Here is a 21,266-nt window from a genome sequence, read left to right as displayed (position 1 = left end):
GGGGGAAGTATCACAGATGATCCAAGGAAACTGAAATTCTCAGCCTTGTAGGTGAGAGATGATTTCATTCAACCTTCATGGTGTGAAAGCAAAGGCTTGATCAAGCAGCATTTGAGATAACTGGAAGTGTTCAAGGTATGGCAAGACTTGAACATACCAAAAAGCCAGTAAAACCAGTGAAAAGGCTTTAGATTCAGCAGGGGTGGAAAGAGGACGTGGAAGGGGGACTCATGTTCAGGTTGCAAGAGCAAGCTTCAAATATAAGGTTGAAGATAGAAGCAAGCCTATGAGGCAACTTCCTTTATACCTATAGACAACCAGTATACAGATATCTGTCCAGTTTCTTGCTTTCAGTTTCTTTTTGCCAAATTTCAGAGCTCAGCCGGGCAATATAGCTCACCATCATCCTTGCATCCAGCTCCTCAAAAGTCTGCTGCATACACACACGCACAGAAAACAAAACAAAACAAAAAAAAAGAAAAATGGATAGAGAAGCAAGTCAAACCTCAGCAAAGTCCAAGTGCTCTCAATTTAAAATAGAAATGGGAAACACCACATCCTTGGAGGTGGCTTTCGCACAGCTTCCAATGCTTCCAGAACTTTCACTGACAACAGCACAGAGTCAACATTGTTGAAATGTCTATGAAATATCTATCTGTGTCTATATCCACCAGCTGATGACTGAAACTGTATCTTGTCCTTTAAGCCACGGCTTCCTTTCATGCAGCGCTGCTTTGCACTAGAGAACTCAGAAGCAATAAAAAAAGACATTGTAGGGGTTTCTTGGTAACCAATGGGTAATCTTCACCAAGAGACCCCTCTGGGATGTGCTGGAAGTACCTCTGTGCTATCTGCCAGCAGTACCAACCCCTTTGCCCTCACCCAGGCCACATGCTGCTTATTGCTCAATGCAGTGTTTTCAGGAGAGCAGCCAACAGGGATGGCAGTGGGCAGCTGGTAGTCCCCATTAATTATGAAAGGGGACGGTAAACACAGCTATAGATAATGGAAAGAGCTGTACAAAGGACTAGCAGGAAGATATAGACAAATAGATAGTGAAAAATTGCACTGTCATTGCTGCCAGAATCGTAGGAAAACTTGGGCCAGTCAGAATAAAGGTTGCAAAGGGTAGTCAGGTAACACTGCAGTATTTTCTTGGTAACATCATTTATTTTAGCTCTTAACTCACCAGCAGCTCTGGTGTTTTGTGTATGGGGCAGAATCTCTTGCAGACACAGTGTACTTCCTCTCCTGTGTATTGTGGTGCTGGTATGTGCCTCACCACCATCAGCCCCACATGTCACAAGAGGGGAACAACTCAAAGATTTCCCTAAGGCAATTTTTACCCACCAATGTGTCTGGTGGAAGAGCAGTATCTGCCCATATTAGCCTAAATGGGATTACCACTGGAAATTTCCTGCCCTGTTAGAAGAGCAGACTGTTTTAAAACAAGTCATATAGGTTATTCCTAGCTAAGAGTATCCTCCCTGACAGGGGTTCACATTATTCCATGTTTCTGCCTGCTTAGGAGTAAAATAGAAGAGTAAGGCAGTCATTTAACATTCTACAGGCAATAGGTTTGACAGCAAACCCGAAGAACTTGCCCTGCATGTATGAAAGGAAAACTTGCCTGACAGTTCATTTTTCAACACCTCATTAAGACCTGCTCTTGACACAACACACTGCAATTCAATGGCGCTGAGACGGAACCACACTTGGTCTTATTTGTTTAAACAGAACAAATAAAGAACCCAAATATAAGGTTTCTAAGTTAACATCCAGTGTGTATCCAACAGCACGCTGCTTCCAGTTTGGCAGAAAGGTGGCTAGCCTTTACTCCAGCCCAGCCCGAGCTGGAGAGAGCGGGCACTGACCGGCAATTACCTCCAGTGAGCCTGGAGCAAGCCCTGGGCAGCCGAGCGCACCCGCAGGGCTGTGACCGGCACAGCGACACGGAAGCGGAGGGGAACCGCGCAGCTATAAATACCAGGGAGGGGAAGGATAAGTCCGAAGGCAAAAGCAGCAGCTCCTTTATTCCTCCCGCCCTGTGAAGCAGAGGGAAGGGCGGCTCTGCAGGACTGGCGTGCAGCAAGCAGGATGGATTTGGGGCAGGAAGGCTGCCACTGCCTCACGCAGCCAGAGCAGAGCTGATCAATTAGCTGCTCAGGAGCCCATTAACAACCCGTTCAGCTGTGAACGGCTTGGACAGCTGTTGTAGCTAAATTTGCACAGGAGATTGGTCACATTACCTGAAACACCTCTAAAAACAGGGAGAAAAATAGTCACGCAGAAGGAAAAGGAAATTTCCTGGTTGCTCCTCATTATCTGTATCCGTAAGCCTACAGTAAGAGCTGCCCCCAGGTATAGCCTTGCCCATTGGGATGTTCACCACAAAGAGCAGAAGGGCATTACTGTGCTCTCCTCGCAGCTCCGTGACAGACACAAGGACAGAACAGACAGACAGCCTGCATGAGGGTCCCTTCCAGACGGCCTCAGTCAGAGGGATTCCAATCCACTCTGCACAAGCAGGCTGCATTAATTCCACTGCACTCGCAGTGCACAGCCAGTATCCACAGTGCTCTCAGCCATCCCTAGCACACACAACAATATAACCCCAGATGTATTTTTCCATAGGAATCAATTGTTTTTTAAATTATATTTTTACACACAGTTGAACTTTTGGAACATGCACGCACATGGGGCACCTGCAGGGTAAACTTATTTCTCTTACTCACTGGCCTCTAACAATTTCACCACAGGCACTGAAAATAACAGCTTGGTGCTGACTCCGGGCTCCTTCCTGCACAAACCCCAGCAGCAGGGAGGGAAAGGAGGTCAGCAGCACTGAGCCTCCCCGCCGGTGACCAAGCCGTTTAAAACACTCGTGCCATTTGAAAATGTCACATGGTCTGATCAGGACATGGATAGGCTGTATATGCCAGGGGTGAGATGAAGCAGTCCATTGACAGAAAATATCCTTTTTTACCACAGCTGCATATTCCCTTCATATTTATCCCACCATGCTCTTGGCACCTTACAAGGCATTTTGGAATCCACTGTGGAACACTCAAGCCTGAGATGAGGGAGAGGACAAACATGAGAAGGGAGGTCTCTGGTAGGTCTTCCCCTCCCCTCAGCAAAGCCATCATGCACTTTTACTCTCTGATAAATCAGTGGGGATCACCAGCTATTACTCAAACAAAGCACAGTACCTCTGCAAAATAATAATGGGAAAAAAATTTGGAAGTGAAGAAGCTATGGTGTTCCTATTTTTAAACACTGTTATTATTAATGTGCCATGGCTCTTGTCTCCATCACCACACCATATAATAGTCTTAAGAAATTACTGCAGCATATTGTAATTATTTCAGTAAGGACACTGTGCTTCCATCTGTCAGCTTCCACTTGCATTACAATGAAGAACAATGAGACTTAAAAATAAAGTTACACGCACACTGTAATCCATGACCTATCACCTCTTCTCTCCTCATCCAGCCAAATCTCGAAAGCATGTTCCCAAAGAAACACTAATTAGAAACTAAAGAAGCAGGGTCCTCTTAACAATGAAGCTGTAGGAAACACATTGAAGCTCAATTACATCAAGAAGGATGCAGCTAAATTTGAAAAAACCCTGTCCAAAATATTCCTGTTTAACACTGCTGGAGACCCATGTTCACAGTGAGCTAGACCCAGCACTTGGTTGCAGAGACAGTGTTTTCCTCTAGTAAACAGCAAGTGACCAAGCTTCTGCTTGCACCTTGTCAGGAACTGAGTAGTGCCTTGGTTCTTCTTTCCCAGTAAGAATTAGAAATGGTCTTATTGCTCTTTTAAAAGACAAAGTTAGAAAATCACCCTTCCTGCAGCTGTACTGCAAGTTCCAAAACCACAGGAAAAAGTCACGAAGCATTAAATATTTCTGTTTATAGGACGAAGCCCTGTGTGTAGACACCTAGTCTGTCTCCTACAGCCATGTGGCACAAGATTTCTGAGAAGTCAAGCAGAATGAGGTTATAGTCTTGTGGCCTCTGCTTGTGATTCAGGAACAGGCAGTACAGCATCACTTAATAATTCACCAATTTATTACCATAAATCAGCCACAACCCATTTAATCTTTGCTTTGGAATTAAGCAAACCTTGCAGGATCTACAGGAATAAGCCGGCAGCTCTGGTTTACCAAAATACCTGCAATGTGCAACATTAATCCAGTGACACAAAATAACACGTGCAAAATAGTGAAGCAGGCATGGATTGAAACTATGTGGCCATTAAGTGCTGCCAGATGTATCAATTAGAAGTGTTGGGAGAAAAGAATAATATATGAACCAGCTCTTTCCCCGCTAATCTGTTTCATTTTAGTCAAGCTTTATGGCACAAGTAACAGTGGCAAGGCAGGGTTATAATTTTAAAAATGAGAAGAATAATGTTTATTTTATATGGATAAACCAGTCTTTAACTACACTATTTTTCCAGCCACATTCTCAACTTCAAAGCAGATAAAACTGACTGGTTGGATACAGCTCTTGAATGTTCAGGAAACACGCTGAAACTGCAGTTGTGCAAAGTTAAAACAATGCCCAGACCTCCATTTAAAACAGAAAATCCCTGGAAAGGCTTCTCAGGGGTAATTTCAAGGGCCTGTGCTACATTCCTGTGTCATGTCTGAGGAAGGAAAGCTGTGGGGGCTGTGGCAACAGAGACCAAGCAGGACCAAGCAGCTAGCTCAGTGCATTCTCCTCCGAGATCTCCTGCAGAGCACGTGGCTCCAGATGCCTTCTCCAAGTGTCTGGACACAGGGATGGCATCCACCCTTCAGAGTCTTGCTGCAAGTCCACCCTCTGCTTTTGATCTCTCCTGCAAAGACCCAGGAGCTGCAAAGCATCCCGAACAAGCAGCCCACCTCCTGCAGGCAGAACAGGTGATGCCCTTGTAGAGGGGCTCAGTACTGCATCCATAGGAAGCAGAAGTTTGGAAATGGAATCCGATTAGCACATTATTTAATTAATTTAAAACTGACATCACTTGCTCCGCCAGCAACAGTCCTGAAAGGGGCTGGAGCCCCTACCCAAGATGAGAGCAGTACCTCAGAGGAGCCCTAACCCCCAGGGAGAGGGCAGTGCTCTTTAGGCATTAAGCTTGGTGGCATTCATGTGATTTTACACAGGCAAAGGAATGGGCCAAATCCTGAACAGGAGTAAATCAGTTGAGTCTCATTTCACTGGAAAATACATATCTCAGGGTCTGACCTGCTGCTTTCCCATGCCAGATGGTATGCAGAAGGCAGTTCAAGGCTCCCACTAGTCTCCAGTAGGTAAAATATCATTGGTCTCATGCAGGCGGAAGAAAAAAAAAAAATACCAACAAAAAAAACAATCCCCAAAACAACAGCACTTCCATCACCCCACATTTTTGTCCTCTGAGGCATCAGAAAGTGCAAACTAATGGTGGCTTTATATGCATCATTTTTTCTACTGCTCATTAAAATCCCTTTGTGAAGTGCACACAAATGATATCATCTAACAATTCCTTTTTTTCCTTAAGTTTTCTCTGAAGTTGCAGGAGGCAGGATTTCCTCTCTATTACATAAGGAGAAGAGGGTGTATTTGTTCTTCTGCTGCTTAAGACATATTAGCATGGTCAGGTTACTCAAGCCAGCCCCTCTTTCCTGATCTTTCTTGCAGGGGAATTATTCTTGGCAAGGCTCCAGCCTAACACAATGGAGGGAAAACCACGTAGCTTTACAAAGAAAGAGATATAAAACAGATGCACCTCAGGGCTTTGACTGACCACTGAGAGCTTCAGCAACAGCATAGAAACAACAAATACAAGCTGGTGATGGACCTCTGAAGTGTGCAAGTACACCCATCACTACCACCATGATAAATTACCATGATGTCTGCTCTGTGGGGGTGCAATCTTTTTCCATCATCCTGACAGGAAACCCAAGACAATCCCAGAGGCAAGGTGCCACACCATACCCCTTCTCAAGCAAATTAACAAGGCCCAGTAGCAAAGAGCTGCCCCTTGTAAAATCCCATCTCTCAGCTCAGACTAAGAGACTGGAGAGGAAAGTAAAAGTCCCACCCTGTTTAGCGTAGAGGAACAATGGGAAAAGTGGTTCTCCTGCCTCCAGCCCCTAGTGCAAGGGCCTGAGCAAGATTACGTTTTCCTCATGTCTTAATAGGAAGAGACTGCTTCAGAGGTTGGCTCAGAAACTTCTCTTTTTATTAGGTGACAAGCTTAAGGTCTCCTAGGGTAGGTAAGGCTAAGAAGAGGAACTTTCAAGTATGGTGGCACAGCAAGGGTTACCCAGGGCCTGCCTGTCCACCCTGCCTCCCAGGAAGCAATTTTGGGCTGAGGTTTACCTACTGTTGCCCCAGCTGGAACACTGATTTAAGCCCCAGACACAGAAATTGAGATTAATTTCTTGCCTTTGAGAGACCTCTATGCATCTAACTAAACTGAACACAGCTCACCAGTTACAAACCTTGGGAAGAAAAAAGGACTGACATGTTCCTAAAGCTTACTGTCCATGCCAAAGAAAAAAAAAAATAACACCAGTGCTAAGTCCAAACCTTATTCTGCTATTTGTATTTGTTACTCTATAGACATGCAGGTTATAACTCTTTTTATAGTGAAAAGACTCAATCACTGGAACAACCTCCTAGAGGTTTTCAAAACTCTAGCCTGTGTGATTGGACACAGAGATAGATAATTTCATCCAGGCTCCCTTTCCCAGGAAAGGCTGGGTCAGATGATATTCTGAGGTCACTTTCAACCTGAGCTCTTCTGTGGTTCTGCAGTTTTTGCAATAAGTGTTAAGGCTTTATCACTTACACTTTTTGCATATAGAAGATGTAACCACACCAAGAAGCTGCCCAAAGAAAGCAACAGAAGAAACAACAGCTTGAACTGCTTGACATCTGAAAGGAAGCAGAGCTAGGCTCTGTGGACCTTTGGACCCACAATCATCTTGACACATGGTCCCCCTCCTTTAGACAGAGTATAAGTTCTGGCCTTCAAACCTTCCATCAATTTTCACTCAGTCAACTGCAAAGTGTGCTTCCAAGGGAAAAAAAAAAAAAGTTTAGAGGTCTTCACAAAGTTGCTGTTCAGTATTATAAAACATCGTGAAAACTAGTTGGAAAACCTCCACTGGAAGTCAGGCTGGGGAAGGTGCACAGCTGATCACTGCCCTTGGCTACTTGCAGACTTCGAAGCACAAAGCCAAACTGGAATTTGCACATCTAAGGTGCCCTGTCTGTCAGTGTTGCTCATGCCTGTGCCACACTTCTTCATGGGATCATCCAGCTGGCACCCTGACAGCCAGAGAAAGCAGTGACAGGGTGTCACAGGAGCCACGAGCTCAGTGTATGGCAAGGAGGGACAGGCCTGAGGCAGGTATGGATAAAGAGTGGCCAAAGTACCTTCCCTATGGACCTGGGGTATGGGGCAGTTCTGAGGTGCTTCCACCATCCTTGTCCAGAGGAAACATCCTCTGGGGTTGGAAACAGGGGGCTACTTATTCTCCACAAAAACACTCACTGCCTTTGACCTGAACTTGCCCTTTTAATCATGCTACTCTAACCCTACATTTTTCTTTATTTTTTTTGGTGAGAAGAAGCAGTTGGTTCCCCCATTGCCCCTGAGAATGGGGAGGACATGGAGGTCAGATAGAGAGGATGACCTGCATCCCCAGAGACAGGCCAACTCTGACTCTTTGTCAATAAATCCCAGAATTTCTGAACAACACCTGCAAGAAACACTGCAGGTTTGGGCAAACTCACCCCAGACTTGATACTTCAATCCAATTATGTGTCATGCCCGCCTCCTCGTTCATCATGTTAAGCTCTTCTAAAATTGCCCTCTAGTCCTCTGAATGAAAACACCTCACTCCTTCACTTCAAACACTGTGATAACCATAGATCCTTGTAATATGAGAAAAGAGGGTGAGGACCTTGCTGTATTTCATTATTTTCGCACTACAGCAATGAATTTCAAAATAGCTTAGTAGTAGTCATGCTTACTGATTTAGTGTACATTCCCTTCGCTGCTCTCCAGAAATTTAGCACTTCTGGGAACAAGCATGAGACTTTGAATTAAGTTCTTTTTTTTTTTTTTTTCCTCTACTCCCTTCAGCAGGTTGCAATATGACATTTTCTTGCTTTTTGTTTGGTTTGAATGAAAGTCTGGCCCTCTTTCCTTCCTACACAACTGTTCCCTCAATGCAAAGGGCTGGAAGACAGGAGGAGCACAGCCTTCTACCTCACCTGGAAAGAACCAGTACCATGGTTAACACCTGAAAGAACAGCCCCAAGGGGTTTTAAAGCTACTTGCTGTGACCATGTCATTAAAACACAAAAAAACCCCAACCAACAAATTTTTTAAAAGCAAACCCCAAAGCAAGCCTTTTAACTGGCATAAAAGACCGCAGTTCATAAAATTTAGATTCTTTGCTTCTTGTTACACAGTTTTACTGATCATCTTGACTTGCTGTTCTTTATTTCTGGACTTAAGAAACAAGGTGAGGCAGCTCCTCCAGCTGCAACAAGACAGTACTCCAGCTCCTGAGAGCATCCTGGATGACCTGAGCCCAGCCCTGGTTCCCTGTAAGGAACCAGTATGAAGGAGCACACTTATTCCTGCACATCAGGAATGGGCAGCAGCAAGCAGGTGCCCATTAGCACAGCACATGAGAGCACCTACTGTCAGGCCAAAGATCCTTCAGATCCACCTCCAGCTTGGGTCACAGCTGGAGACTTGAGCAACACACGTGGGACACCCACAGAGCACCTTGAAAACACACCCATGGATTTTGTGAGGCTGAAAGCTGGTGAGCTCTGTGCAGTGATATATTCTTGCCTGGAGAAGCAATAGGTGAATTTCTCCAGCTGACTGTCTACTGAAGTTGATTTACCTGTGCAAAGATTAGTTTGCAAGGCATTCTGTCCATTCCCAGGGTACTCAGCCTGAGCTGGGAGTGAGACCACAGAGCTCAAAAGCAGAATGCAGGCAGATTCTGGCCTCAGCTGAGGCTGTTTTACAGCTACAAAGCTCCCCTGACCCCATCAATGCTCACACAAGCAAGAGGAAATTCCTCCCTGAGTTGCTGAGTATGGCTTTTCCCAATGTATATATTTTTCCTGCATAGTGCTGCTCTTTTCTGTTCCCACATTTATTTTCCCAGCAAAGTTTTGCAGGCTTGTCTGTGGATACACATTGCTCTCATTTCTTTCCAGCTTCTCACGTTGTCACAAATTGGATCAAGTACAGAAAACAATTGCATCGCACTCACCCTGTGATTGATGACACAGATATGTGCAATAAAACAGAACAAAAACAAGCACTTCTACCAGGCTCCTTTGAAACTTCAAAGTATCCAGGAGACATTTTACAGCACCCAGCACAACTAAGTGCCTGTTGGCCAGGCTGCACAGAAACTAAGCACCATGCAGTCTCAGGGCAAAATTTAAACTAATTTCCACTCTACACACACAGTGACCAGCTTGGGCTAAGGCAGCTTTATTTTAGAAGCCACTACATCTTCCTGGTTTTTGTAATAGGTGGGTCATCTTGTCTGGAGCTTTTCCCCCCAAAATGCTGAAGTTGCAGAAGTGACAGTTATCACTTTACTGGAGGAGGTCCTTAAAAATCCCTTACTTATGTATATAAAAAATATAAATAAATCTCCAAAGTCACTTTTGCTCCAAAACTGGATTATTATAATTATTATGAGACTAGAGATAATCTGAGTTTCTATCCCCAGCAGGTCCACTCCAGCTGCTTACCAAAAAAAACCCCAAAATAAAAACAAAACAAAAAACAAACAAACAAAAAAAACCACACCAAAAAAGAGAAAAAAATAGCAAGAGAAAGTGGAGACAAAGAGGGAAGCACAGGATACCTGAACTAGTGAAGCAGAATATTGACAGATGTTAGGCTGAAGCCATCAGTGTAACATCTCAATAACCCTGCTGGTTTATCATCATTTTGGGTATCAGACAGTGGTGGCTGTGAGATGACAGATGTTTCCTACGTGGGAGCACCAGGCTCCCAAGCAGTGCACGGCAGAGGTATCCCTGGCCACAAATACTGTACTGCAGCACAGATTTCATATCACTGCCACCCTCCTGCTCGCATGCCTGACCTCTGCAACCACACCAACAAGAGCTGTTATTCAGCATGTTATTGGAAAAGGACAGAGATAACAGCTCATGAGCACTTCCCCTCCCCACAACATCCCTTTTGCAGAAGCCCAAGAGTCCCCTGCCCCTATTAATTTCCTGCTGGAAGTCTGAGTCACAGCCAGAAAGAAAAGTAACTTTACCTCTGTTGTAAACTAAATACCCGATCAGCTGGGACAGATTTGACACATGAAGAGGAAAGGGCTGGAGTTATTTCAAAACGCTTATTGCAATCTGCATTTCTGTGTCCAGCAGAAAGTTTAGTAAGACAGTCATCCCCAGCACCCTTGACCAATTACACACAAAAAAACAAAACCCAAACTCCCAGCTTTGCATTAAGACCTGAAGTACCATCCTGTTAGCCACACCACCAAGTGCTCAGTGCGGTCAGGGCACAAAGCCTGGCGCAAGGACAGCACAGCCTCCCCAGGCAGGTGCTCCATGTCTCACATCCCCAAGGATGAGCAGTCCCTCCAGCTCAGGAGATGCCCCATGACCTCTCATTAAGAAGCTGTGTCACCCTTGTGGGACGAGCTGTGGCATTCCACACCTGTTACACAGCTCTTCTCCTGCTACTGCCCCCCAGCTTCTGGCAGGAAAGGCAGCTCTCCATGACCTGTTCAAAAGGCTCTTAATGGAGAAACAATCCTTGACCAAACATTAACAGGCCTGAGGTGACTGTGACAGGCCAGTCTCCCCTGCACAGCTGTGTGTACACACACACACCCCTCCTCAGGAGCTCCACTGCCCATCGAGGGTTACAGCAGCTTTATGGAGGGACAGCCACTACAGTCCCAGCGTTATGACTCGAACACGGTTTCATGCAAGAAGTGGGAAACACTTAGTAATCCCAGGAAGGAGTCAGTCCCACTAGAATCACAACAGGACTCAACAGTGCCCAAACCTCAAAGGCATGAGCCTACAATCCTGCATGGAGCTGGGCCTGCAGGTCAGGTGCTGCCTCCTACCTGTTCTCCAGCAGCGTCATGCACACGACCTCCCGCACGCCGGGGTTGTTGGCCTTCTCCACGGAGCAGCTTTGCAGGTTCCACGTAGCCACCCTGAAGACGGGTCTGCCATCCCTCACCCCCCCAAACATCTCCACAGAGGGGCGAGTGGAAATGATCTGGGTTGGACCCCCGGGAGGAAAGTCCAAGTCCTCGCTCTGCAGGCTTAGAGAGGTGGGGCTGGGGTGAGGCTTGGCCATGAAGCTGAGGCCACCGTTGGTATTTGTTGAAGGGGGCCTGGAGCGCTCTGCAAAAATCTGGTGCCTGATTTTGTCCAGAAAGGAGGAGTTGATGCAGTCCATCCTCACCAGGTCCTCGATACTTTTGAAGGGCCCGTGCTCTTTACGGTAGTCCACAATGCTGTTGGCGATCTTCTCAGTGATGCCACGGATGCTCATGAGCTGTGCCGGGGTGGCCGTATTGATGTTGATCTTGGTGGCGGACAGGTGGTGCTCAGAGGCCGGGTCCTTGCGCACGGAGCTGGGCGAGTGCTGCGCCGAGCTGCCCTTGCTGCTCACGCAGATCTCGAACTTCACCTGCTCCAGCTTGGCCGCCCCCACCCCGCTCACCAGCGCCAGGTCCTCCACTTTCTTGAAGCCGCCGATGTACTCGCGGTACTCCACGATGTTCTGGGCCACCACTCGGGTGACCCCGGGCAGGGTCATCAGCTCCTCCTCCGTGGCCGTGTTGATGTTGAGCCTCTCCTGGTTGACGAGGATGTTGCTGAAGTTGCACGCCGCGCTGAACTTGCGGCTGTGGCACAGGTCGGCCGGATCGCGGGGGATAGAGCGGTGGCAGCCCAGGCTGCCCCCCATCTCACCGCCGCCACGGGCCGCTGCCGGAGCCGGGGAAGCGGGCGCGGGGCGCTGCCGGGGCTGCCCGCCCGCCGCTCATGGACCTCCGCGGGAGCCGGGCGGCGGCGGGGCAGCTGCGGACAGACCCCGCTCCGCCACACTCGCCCGGTCAGCGGAACCCTGCGCCCCGCCGAGGGGCCCCCACGCCTTTCCTCGTTCTTCTTTTCCTCCTCCTCCTCCCTCCTCGGGCACCGCCGCTCTCCGGCACAGGAGGAGCTGCTGCAGCCGCTGCCCGCCCGGCCCCACTCCGGCCCCGGCGCTCGCAGCCGCCGCTGCCCCGCGCCCCGCCGGCGGTAGTAGTAGCTCTGCGGGAGCCCCCGCCCCTCGGCCGGGCGAGGCGGGGCCGCCGCCGCCGTCACCGCCCCCCGGGCGTCACCCGCGCCGCGCCCGCCCCCGCCCGGGCACCGCGGGCACCGGCCCGGCCCGGCCCGGCAGCAGCGGCACCGCCGCCACTCCGCACGGAGGGATCCCGGCTCGGCCCCGGCGGGGGGATCGGAGGAGGAGGGTTGGCCTCCTCCTCCTCCTCCTTCCCGCCTGGGCACAGGGGGACTAAGAACGTCCCCAGTGCTGTCGCCTGGCCGCTGAGGGCAGGCTTTTTCCGTGCCCAGGTCTCAGGTGTTTAGACGCTGCCTGCAGCATTACTGTCCCAGAAGTTCCCTGGGCTCGTCTCTCTGCATCTGGTGGGGCATAGGTGTGTTTTCAGACCTCATGAAAGCCTCATCAGTCATCTCCACTGGTTTTGTGCTCTCGCAGGCACTATGCTTTTATACACCAGGGTAAAGTCTGCATTTTTTCCTTTCTTTTTTTTTTTTTTTTTTAAATTTAACATCTCAAGCAATTATAAGAGTGGTGAACAAACTGAAACTCCCCACCCACAGAATGATGCTTTTGGACACATTAGGTCTATATATTAGGTCTGCCTCAGCCGAGGTGTTGGTCTGCAGCATGCCTAGCCTTTCTCTGACAGTAACCACATTCTGCACCAAAATCGTGGCTGTGTATTGCCCGTGTGCCTCAACTGGATTTAACACAGTTTGTTCATGTGCTGAGAGCCACAGCAGCCCACCACAGCCCATTCTGGGGAAGCCACTGAAATATTTACCCAGTTTCTACTGCATCCAGTCCCATGCTGCACTGTCTGCAATGTTATCTGTAGCCAAATTAGCTCATTTGAAACTAGCTTGACTGTGCCCACACAGGAGTGACTGCAATGTCAATGAATCAAAATATAATCGGTGGGTGTAATTGAAAGGAAGGGGGAACTGAAAGAAAGAGCAAACATATGATTACAGATGCCAGCTATGCACCCTGATGCTGCCTTGTGCTGTCTCTCTATGTATTTCTTTTAGCTGCACAGAATATGGTACACATGTATTTTCAACATCAAGACTCTTGGTTGGCCCCCTAATGAAATGAAACTGCTTGCAGTAGCAGCTTGTACATGTATTTTTCATGGCATTTTTAATGGAAATTGGCATTTTTAATGGAAATTATTTGCTTTCACCTGAAATAAAAAGTTACATTTATTCAGCTTCTTGGCGAAGGAGAATGTGATGTGCTTAAGGGGGTGCAGGCTGCCCCAGGCTTTACCAGGCTCTCAGACTGCACAGGGGCATGGGTGCTTTAACCCTGGCTCCGGATACTCTGCTGCGCATCCCACATTTCCCTTTTGCTTGCCCCAGCAGTGGAGTTAGCAAATTACAGGAATGGCACTGGCTGCATCAGGGCACTGGCTGCATCAGGGCATTGGCTCTCTGCTGGCTGCTGGAGTGCAGAAAGTGCTCACTCAGGTGATTAAATGCTTCCATGTCTGCTGGAAAGTGCTCTGTGCGCTGCGATAGCAGCGGCCAATGCAGCAGGAGTCATGCTGGGCCTGTTCCTGCTGGGACCGTACCAGCACGGAGCTGGAAACAATTAACCATTGAAATGAGTATTCTTTGCAAGGCAGTGTTATTACAGTAATAGCTCCACAAGCTGTTATCTCAATGGAGAACACACTCTTTTGCTTTCTACAGCAGGTTGTTTTGCATTGATCCAGGCTCATTAACTAAGTTTTGAAGCTGAAAAGCCCCAAAATCCATCTGAAGCATCATCTATGTTGCAGGCAGCACTAGGTTTTCTGTGTTTCAGAAAAAAAGGCAGGAGCATCTTCAGAAAGAAAACAGATGTCCCTTTTGTCCAGCACTTTCTGTTGACAGCAACTATCCAACATTTCTTGAATCTGCAGCACCAAATTAACCTGTGAGACTGAATGCAGCTGAGGAAGCAGAGCTCAGAGGGATGTAACAAGTGTCCCATCACCTAATGCTGAGTATGACCTCATGCTAATGTGAAATGTGGGCTGGGGGGCAGGGGGAGAATGAGGGGATTGTCATCCATTAGCCCCAAACCTGTATTTTTTGTTCTTGTTGACATTTCCAGGAAGCTTGCTGAGATCTGAGTCAACCTTTAGCACATTTCAGGAAAGCACCAAAAGATGTTAAGAGGTTTTGAAAACTTAAACAGAAAACAAAGGGAAAAAAGATCAATCAATGGCCTGACATCATTGTTAGGCAATCCATTAATTTGAGGCAATCCATTAAAATGAGGTTCAGTCAGTAAATTATTGAAAAAACAATGGCAAAATTATTGACAGCCAGTGTAGGCAACAGAAAATAAATCTCGTGAAACCCAGGTAAGTACCAGATTTTACCTTTGATCCAATCCTGAGCTCAGTGTATGTAAATTTATTCAAGAAGAGATGGATTGATCATGGTCTCCTGGTGATCACTGGCTGGCAGGTAGCCTCCCTGGTCTGCTTGGCACCTATCCTGGCAAGGGGCCATGAATCCAGGATTCCTGAATCTCCGTCAACCGCAACAGGTTTAGAGGGCTCTGAGACACCATGGGTGGCTTATTCCTCAGGATCCTCAGCTTGCTGCCTACTGAGCAGCTGGCTGCTGGCCAGGGCTGGCTTAGAAACCTCTCAGTGATAGCAAAATTGAGTTTCACTGCTCTGAGGATGTGAATGGGGAGGATCTCACAGGGCCAGGCAGGCTCCAGCAGTGAGAGGTGTGGGGGGACACCCTCAAAATGCCCTGGGAGCAGCCATCACACTTCCTGCAGAGCCTTTTTGTGTTTCACTGGACAGTGCTGCAAAGCAAGGTGCTGGAGAACAATGGTTTTGCCATTTGTTGATCTTGGACTTGCTTTGCCACTGTCCACAGCCCTCCTCAACTGAACATCTCACATCCTGTCCCCCTAAACTGGTAGTGAAAGAGGTTTCTGGATGGCTGAGTGGCACCAGAGCAAGCAACTGGCCACATGAGAAACCCAGGGGAAGGGTTGTGTCACCTGCTTGCCAGCTCTGGAGGTCTCAAATGCCTCTTCCCTTCAGGAACTCTTCAAAGAAGAAAGAGCAAAACCAAACATTTTCCATCTGAAGGAGGTTCTGCAGTACTTCAGGCCTATAAATGCAATGTTTAAGGATGATATGGGAGTGCTTGAACCAGATGGAGTGAGAGCAGGTACTGGTGAACAATTTCTTTTGTCACAATTGATGCAAAAAATCTGCGTACAGGCCAATAGATTTTAAAGGCTAACTTATTAGCATTTTAAGTTCGTCCTTAAAGAATCTATTAATCTATTTTTGCATGTTTTAACATACCTCATCTACACTGCAGAGGCTCTAAACAAATAAACTGAGTTTTATGATGAGGGATAGAAGGAGACAGAAGATATTACTCAACAGAAAAAACACAGAGTTTGCCTTCAGTGTTCAGGCAGCAATTGCAGTTCCTACCAGCCCACCATGTGATAGCAGTGCCTTTTCCAGCTCTCACACAGCCTTGGGGGGCTTGGCAATCACACTTTTACACCCTGTGTTTTCAGACCTGCTGCACTGGGCTCTTAACGGGCAAGAGCTCGAAAAGGCAGCTGATTAACTGCAGTGCCTGTATTCTTATTAAAGGGAGCTATTAAAGTAATTGTTTTCTTTCTGCAAGGACATCTTCAGCAACACTTGTAACAGATGCCCGAGGGAGAAGACAGGCACTGTTTTTATGAAGACAAGTAATAACAAGTAGGAGTTAGCAATTTCATAAGCTGTGGGCCTTACAAAGGCTGAATCTTGGCGGCTCTTTCCCTCTTTGATTTTCTGGTCTTTATTAATAAAACTGAGTCTCCATTAGTGTCTCAGTGGGGTCACTAATCTGGATATCTCTGTTCTAAATGGCCATCAATATTTGTGGCTCTTTTAGAAACTCTGTATTTTTGAGACATTTCACCTTTTTCAAATTCACTTGAAATTAGCCCACTCTCTAATAAAATCCCTGGGGAAGGGATGAGGGGTAGAGCAGCAGAGCACACAATCACATGAGGTTTTTCTTGGGAATCCAGTGTCTATGATGTGAGCTCTTTTTCCTATAAGGCATTCTATACAGCTGCCAAACTTGTTGCAAAAAAAGTGATGTCACCAGTGCCGTGTTGCCAGGTTATGGGTGTCACATCCTACAGAGAAATACAGTCAGAAGGGTGAGCAGAAGTGAGTCATCCTCATACCTTGATTAGTGCTTCACTTGGCTTGGGCTTGAGTCTGAAACACAGACCTCTGCCTTCCAGAGGAGATCTCAACCAATGGCTCACCAGTAGGACAGCTCATCCTAGAGGGAAACAAAAGGAACCCAAGCTAGAGAACACAATCTCCAGCAGAGCGTGGGATGCATTTTCCAGTTTCCATAGACAGCAGTGGGGGATTTGATTCTCATGCCCCACATCTGAGGTTACTCAGATACCTCTTGGGGCACAAGGATAGAAAAGAACTAAAAAATCTAGTCCTTCCTTGACCCCAGGCAGACTCATTGAGGCCACGCTTACAGAAGCTTGCCTACTCCAGGCCTCCAGTGGTGGCATCTCCTGAACTTCCCAGATGAGAAACATGGGATGTGGTGGAGCTGTGACCCAGCTAATGTTTTCTTCGAGGCCTAGTCCATCCAGCCTCCAGTAAAAATGCCCATAAATCACTGCTGTGTGAATGTGGCACGAGGGAGAGTCAGAATTGGTGACTTGTGAGCCAGGTGCCTGAGCTCTCACCCAGGGCAAGCTGTCTGTGGTTCCACGCAAAGGCAAGCATCAAGTGGGGTTTTGTGGAAGAGACACAGGCAATGAGATTTTAGACATCTCAAGAGCCAAGCAGGAGAAGAGGAGAAATAAACCAATATGCTGGAAAGGGTTGTTAGTATAGCTTTCAGCACTTCACACAGCACTTGGGTCATCAGCAGTTGTACCGTCAGCCCCTCAACTGAATAAATACTGTTTTGCATAATTTGTAATTTTATCCTTTACCTGTAGTTACTAGGTTACCATAATTAATTTCCTTGCTAATAAATTTTAGAGAAACGTGTAAAAAATCCATATAATGTTTACCTTTTACTTTTCAAAGAGTTTAATGACCATTAGTTAACTCATGCATACAGCTTTTTAACTCAGTGATTCTGCAGTTGCCGTAGCAGCCACTGCAATTCTGCCCAGACTTATATAATACTTATAACTTCTGCTGTTTGGGGGGTTTGCTTTTGGTTTGTGTTTTGGGTTTGGTTGGGAGTCTTTTGTTATGAAAATATAAGGGATTAGTCTCTACTCCTTGAACAGTTGTGTTTCAGACCCTAAAATTATTCAGATAGGCAAAACCTGGACTCTTAGTTCTCCTAATTTCCTCATCTATAAGGAGGGGTCAGTCAGGTTTCTGTGTGGTTTACTTGTGCCACGTTTGTTTCCTGTCTTTTCCCCTTCATGTATATAATTCTGTTTGCTGAGAAGAAAATAAGCCACAAAGTAGAGTCAAACTTTCCCTTAGTTCCAAATTCTCAGAGATCTGCAGAGGATAGAGCCCCAGTATAAAACCAGAGCTCTGTTGAGGATCAGATCATTGGTTTATGAAACAGAAAATGTTTTGATTAAGACTCTTCACACAAAACATAGCACACTGCCTAAATTATCATCTCTGCAATGCTCTCCTGAGAAAATATGTCTCTCACATTTCCTGTACCAACAATTAAAATGGTTTAATGGCTTCAACCACTCCCAGCAGACTTTGAACTTCTCTGAGGAGCCTCCCTGACAAGCAGCACAAGTTGCCTTGTTGTTACAACACCTTCAGTGAAAGCTCAATCCAATTCCCATGAAGACAAAGGAAAATGTCCAGAGTGATTTAAAAGGCTGCTGTGCTGATTTGGGCAAGCAGGACGGCCTGCACCATTGCTGGAATTGACTCGTGTGGTTCTCCATCTGAGAGCCAGATTTTATTGAAATGAAAGCATGCAGGAGGAAGAACAGCAAGACAGCATAGAGGTCTTCCTCTAGGAACAGGTCCTGTAGGATGGCTGCTTGGAGGAGACAGGTGAGCTCAGGTCAGCAGCATCTGGGGAATGGGCAGCAGAGCATCTGAGCAATGCTGCACCAGTGGAGGACAAGCAAGCCCCTGAGCACTTGGAACTGAACACCACTGAGCTAATAAAAACCAAACCGAAGGACCTAGCTTTGATCACGGGAAAGACCCTGGCACAAATTACATTCCTTATGTAATGTAATTAGCTGTTCAAAAAAACCCCACCAGCATGGCTGTACCAAACTAACTTTTTTCTTTGATGGGACTACTGACTTGAAGGATAGGACAGAAAGAGCTGATTAATGACAGAGGGTGTGGGAGACCATATACTTACAAAGCTTGTGGGTGGAGTCAGAAAGCCTGCAAGGACTTAGGTGGGTAGGTTCAAAATTCAAAAGCCAGAGGGCAAAATCGACAAGATGAATTTTGGTAGAGACCTAGGGAGGAGAAATCAACATCATCCACTCAAATTGAGTATACCTGAGTCACAGATGGGTCAGGAAAGGCTCAAAAACATAAATGAGAGTCATCAGGGTGGCCCATTTAGTAGAGACCAAAGTTTATTTCTAGCTTATCTCACTAATTCCAACAGCATGATTAAGAATATAGCTGTGCATTGACTCAGCTGCACTCAAGAACATGGTGCTAAGAGCCACCATGCCAAAGTATTGGTGAATTGCTGCCAGATGTCATACACATTGCAAAAACCAGAGTTCTCCCAAAACAAACCCCACAGCCCTGAAGTGCTTACTATTCCAAGGCTAGATACTAGTCCTTGCTTATGCCCAGTAATATGTACTCTAATAATTGGAAACACAGGAACTCTGAAGTTCTGTTGGACAGGAATAAAGCTTACATATTCTGGGGAATTTGCTGCCTAAATAAAGGTTTAAAGTAGGTGTGATATTAGAGTATTCTTTTTACTGTGTGTGAAGTTTTAGCTGAGGTCACATCCACAGCTCCAAACCTTGTTCCAGCCAAATAACATGTTTTGGAGAGACTTTTTCAAAGTTTGAAGAGACATGAGGAAAAATAGCTGCCACCATGTTACACAAGCTTTTGCATTGTGTCAGAGCACGAGCTCCCCACACTCTGCAGGCCTCTCATTCCTGCTCACCTGGTGTGTGCTCACCACCATGACTCACCACAAAAACAACTCAGCGCATCTTGGTTGGCTGTCATTTCCATTCAAACACTCTGCTGGGTATTGTGGGATGTCTGTTTTTCCTGTGATGGATTCTCAGACTTTGCTGTGGTTCAGGAATGGCTCCAGCACCTCCTGCTTCAAAAGTAATCTCACCAGGTATCCTGAAATCAAGTTCTAATCCTTCTCCCAAGTGTCCCAAAGCATGCAGTTGATTACTTCTGATTTCCCACCACATGTAGCCATGTCACACAGACACATTCTTGCCAGCCAGTAAACGAGCCACATTCTTCTGTGTTAGTCATGGAGCATGTCTCCTTTAACCTGTGCACTTGCAACTATGGCATGTGGGCTGCTCCTCCCATGAGTCAGGGGATGTTCTTGTTGCCTGACACTGCAAGGTGTTGGGCATCCCTGTCCTGCTACCTACCAAGTGACATCAGGGAATGCTGGTAAGCCACCAGCATGACTCTTAAGACAGGACAGATTCAAGATGGGACACTCAGTGGAGCCAAACTCAGAGAAATGGTTAGATGAATGACTCACTTAAGCTGACTAAGGCCCATCCCAAACGTGTCTGTTGCTGACTCTGACTATTTCTGACTGTGCATGCAAACTGTGGTAATCAAACACCTTTGGGAAGACAGCTGCTGCTCCTTCAGTTTAGGTACCATACTGCCATCCCAAACTGGATGAGAACTCACTCCACACTTAGGATTGACACTGAGGGCTGACTGTATGGTGGTGTTCCATGGGCTAGTGTCTTGAGCTTCAGAGTGTCAGTACCTACTTTGGATGTGCTCATTCCCTTGGTCTGCCTGACATCCAGCATTGCCTTGGCAAAGTCATAAGGCTGCCCACACACAGTTCACCTCTTAGACCATTAGATTTGCCAGGTATGGCTTACCCTAACCAAGCAAGCAGTTGTTACATGCACTGTCACCTCCATGCTGCACAGGAATGCGGAGACTGATTTTCACCAAGCCAAGTCATCACTCCTACTATTTATTTTTTTCACCTGCAACTTTTATCATGGTGTTTCACTGCTTGCCATTGTTACTCCTACTAGTATCCATCACACCAATTGGAGTTTGCAGGTTTCTAATGGCTGCTGGTGAAACTCTGCGAGGTCTTTGGATCTGAGCCTGCCTTGCACACTGTGCACGAGGATCTGCCATCTGCACTGTCCTCGTTGAGTCCAGCCCTCTCTAGTGTGAGTGTGACTAGCTGGAGAGTGGGGGATTGCCCGCTGTGAGAAAGGGTATCAGCATGTGGCCCTCCCAGGGGCTGCTTGGAACAGGCAGCCATGCACACTGAGAGCTGGCAAGGGCCCTAAACTGCATTCACATCAATCGATCTTGACACCACCTGCTTCTGAAAGGGCTGATTCTTCCAAAGACAAACACTCGAGGTTTCTCCCCACCTTTGCCATAGGTTGAAAAGAAGTGGGGAAGGAGTTTTGCTCTGTCTGTATTCTCTTTTCTCAATACTTTTAGATAAGGTGACACAAACTTGCAGATTCCCTTTGGATTCAAGCTAGTCATTGTTTAAGGCACAATGATAACTCTGTATCACAAGAACAAGTAATGAAAGAAACATTGTTAGAGAAGAAATCCTCCGAATCAGAAAGGCACTGTGTTTTGTCCTGCATTAAGCTCTGAATTTCATTTGGTTTTGCTGGGTGGAGGCTGTGGCAGGGACAATGTTGGGTGCACT

At 46.8% G+C, this 21,266-nt stretch overlaps 1 protein-coding gene across 1 annotated transcript in view; it reads right to left on the bottom strand.

Moving 5' to 3' along the window:
- The window catches only part of EEPD1 (endonuclease/exonuclease/phosphatase family domain containing 1), a 63,003-nt gene extending 50,718 nt beyond the window's left edge, over nucleotides 1–12,285 (bottom strand). The window contains exon 1 of the mRNA XM_058811713.1: nucleotides 11,150–12,285. Coding sequence (XP_058667696.1) covers nucleotides 11,150–12,003 — 854 coding nt within the window. The 5' untranslated portion in view covers nucleotides 12,004–12,285. The remainder of the gene's footprint in view (nucleotides 1–11,149) is intronic.
- Between the last annotated feature and the right edge of the window lie 8,981 nt (nucleotides 12,286–21,266).

This window comes from Ammospiza caudacuta, chromosome 1 (genome assembly GCF_027887145.1).
Source record: "Ammospiza caudacuta isolate bAmmCau1 chromosome 1, bAmmCau1.pri, whole genome shotgun sequence".
In the NCBI taxonomy this organism is placed as follows: domain Eukaryota; kingdom Metazoa; phylum Chordata; class Aves; order Passeriformes; family Passerellidae; genus Ammospiza; species Ammospiza caudacuta.
Note: the sequence above shows the minus strand (reverse complement) of the source record. Positions and strands in the feature narration are given on the sequence as shown.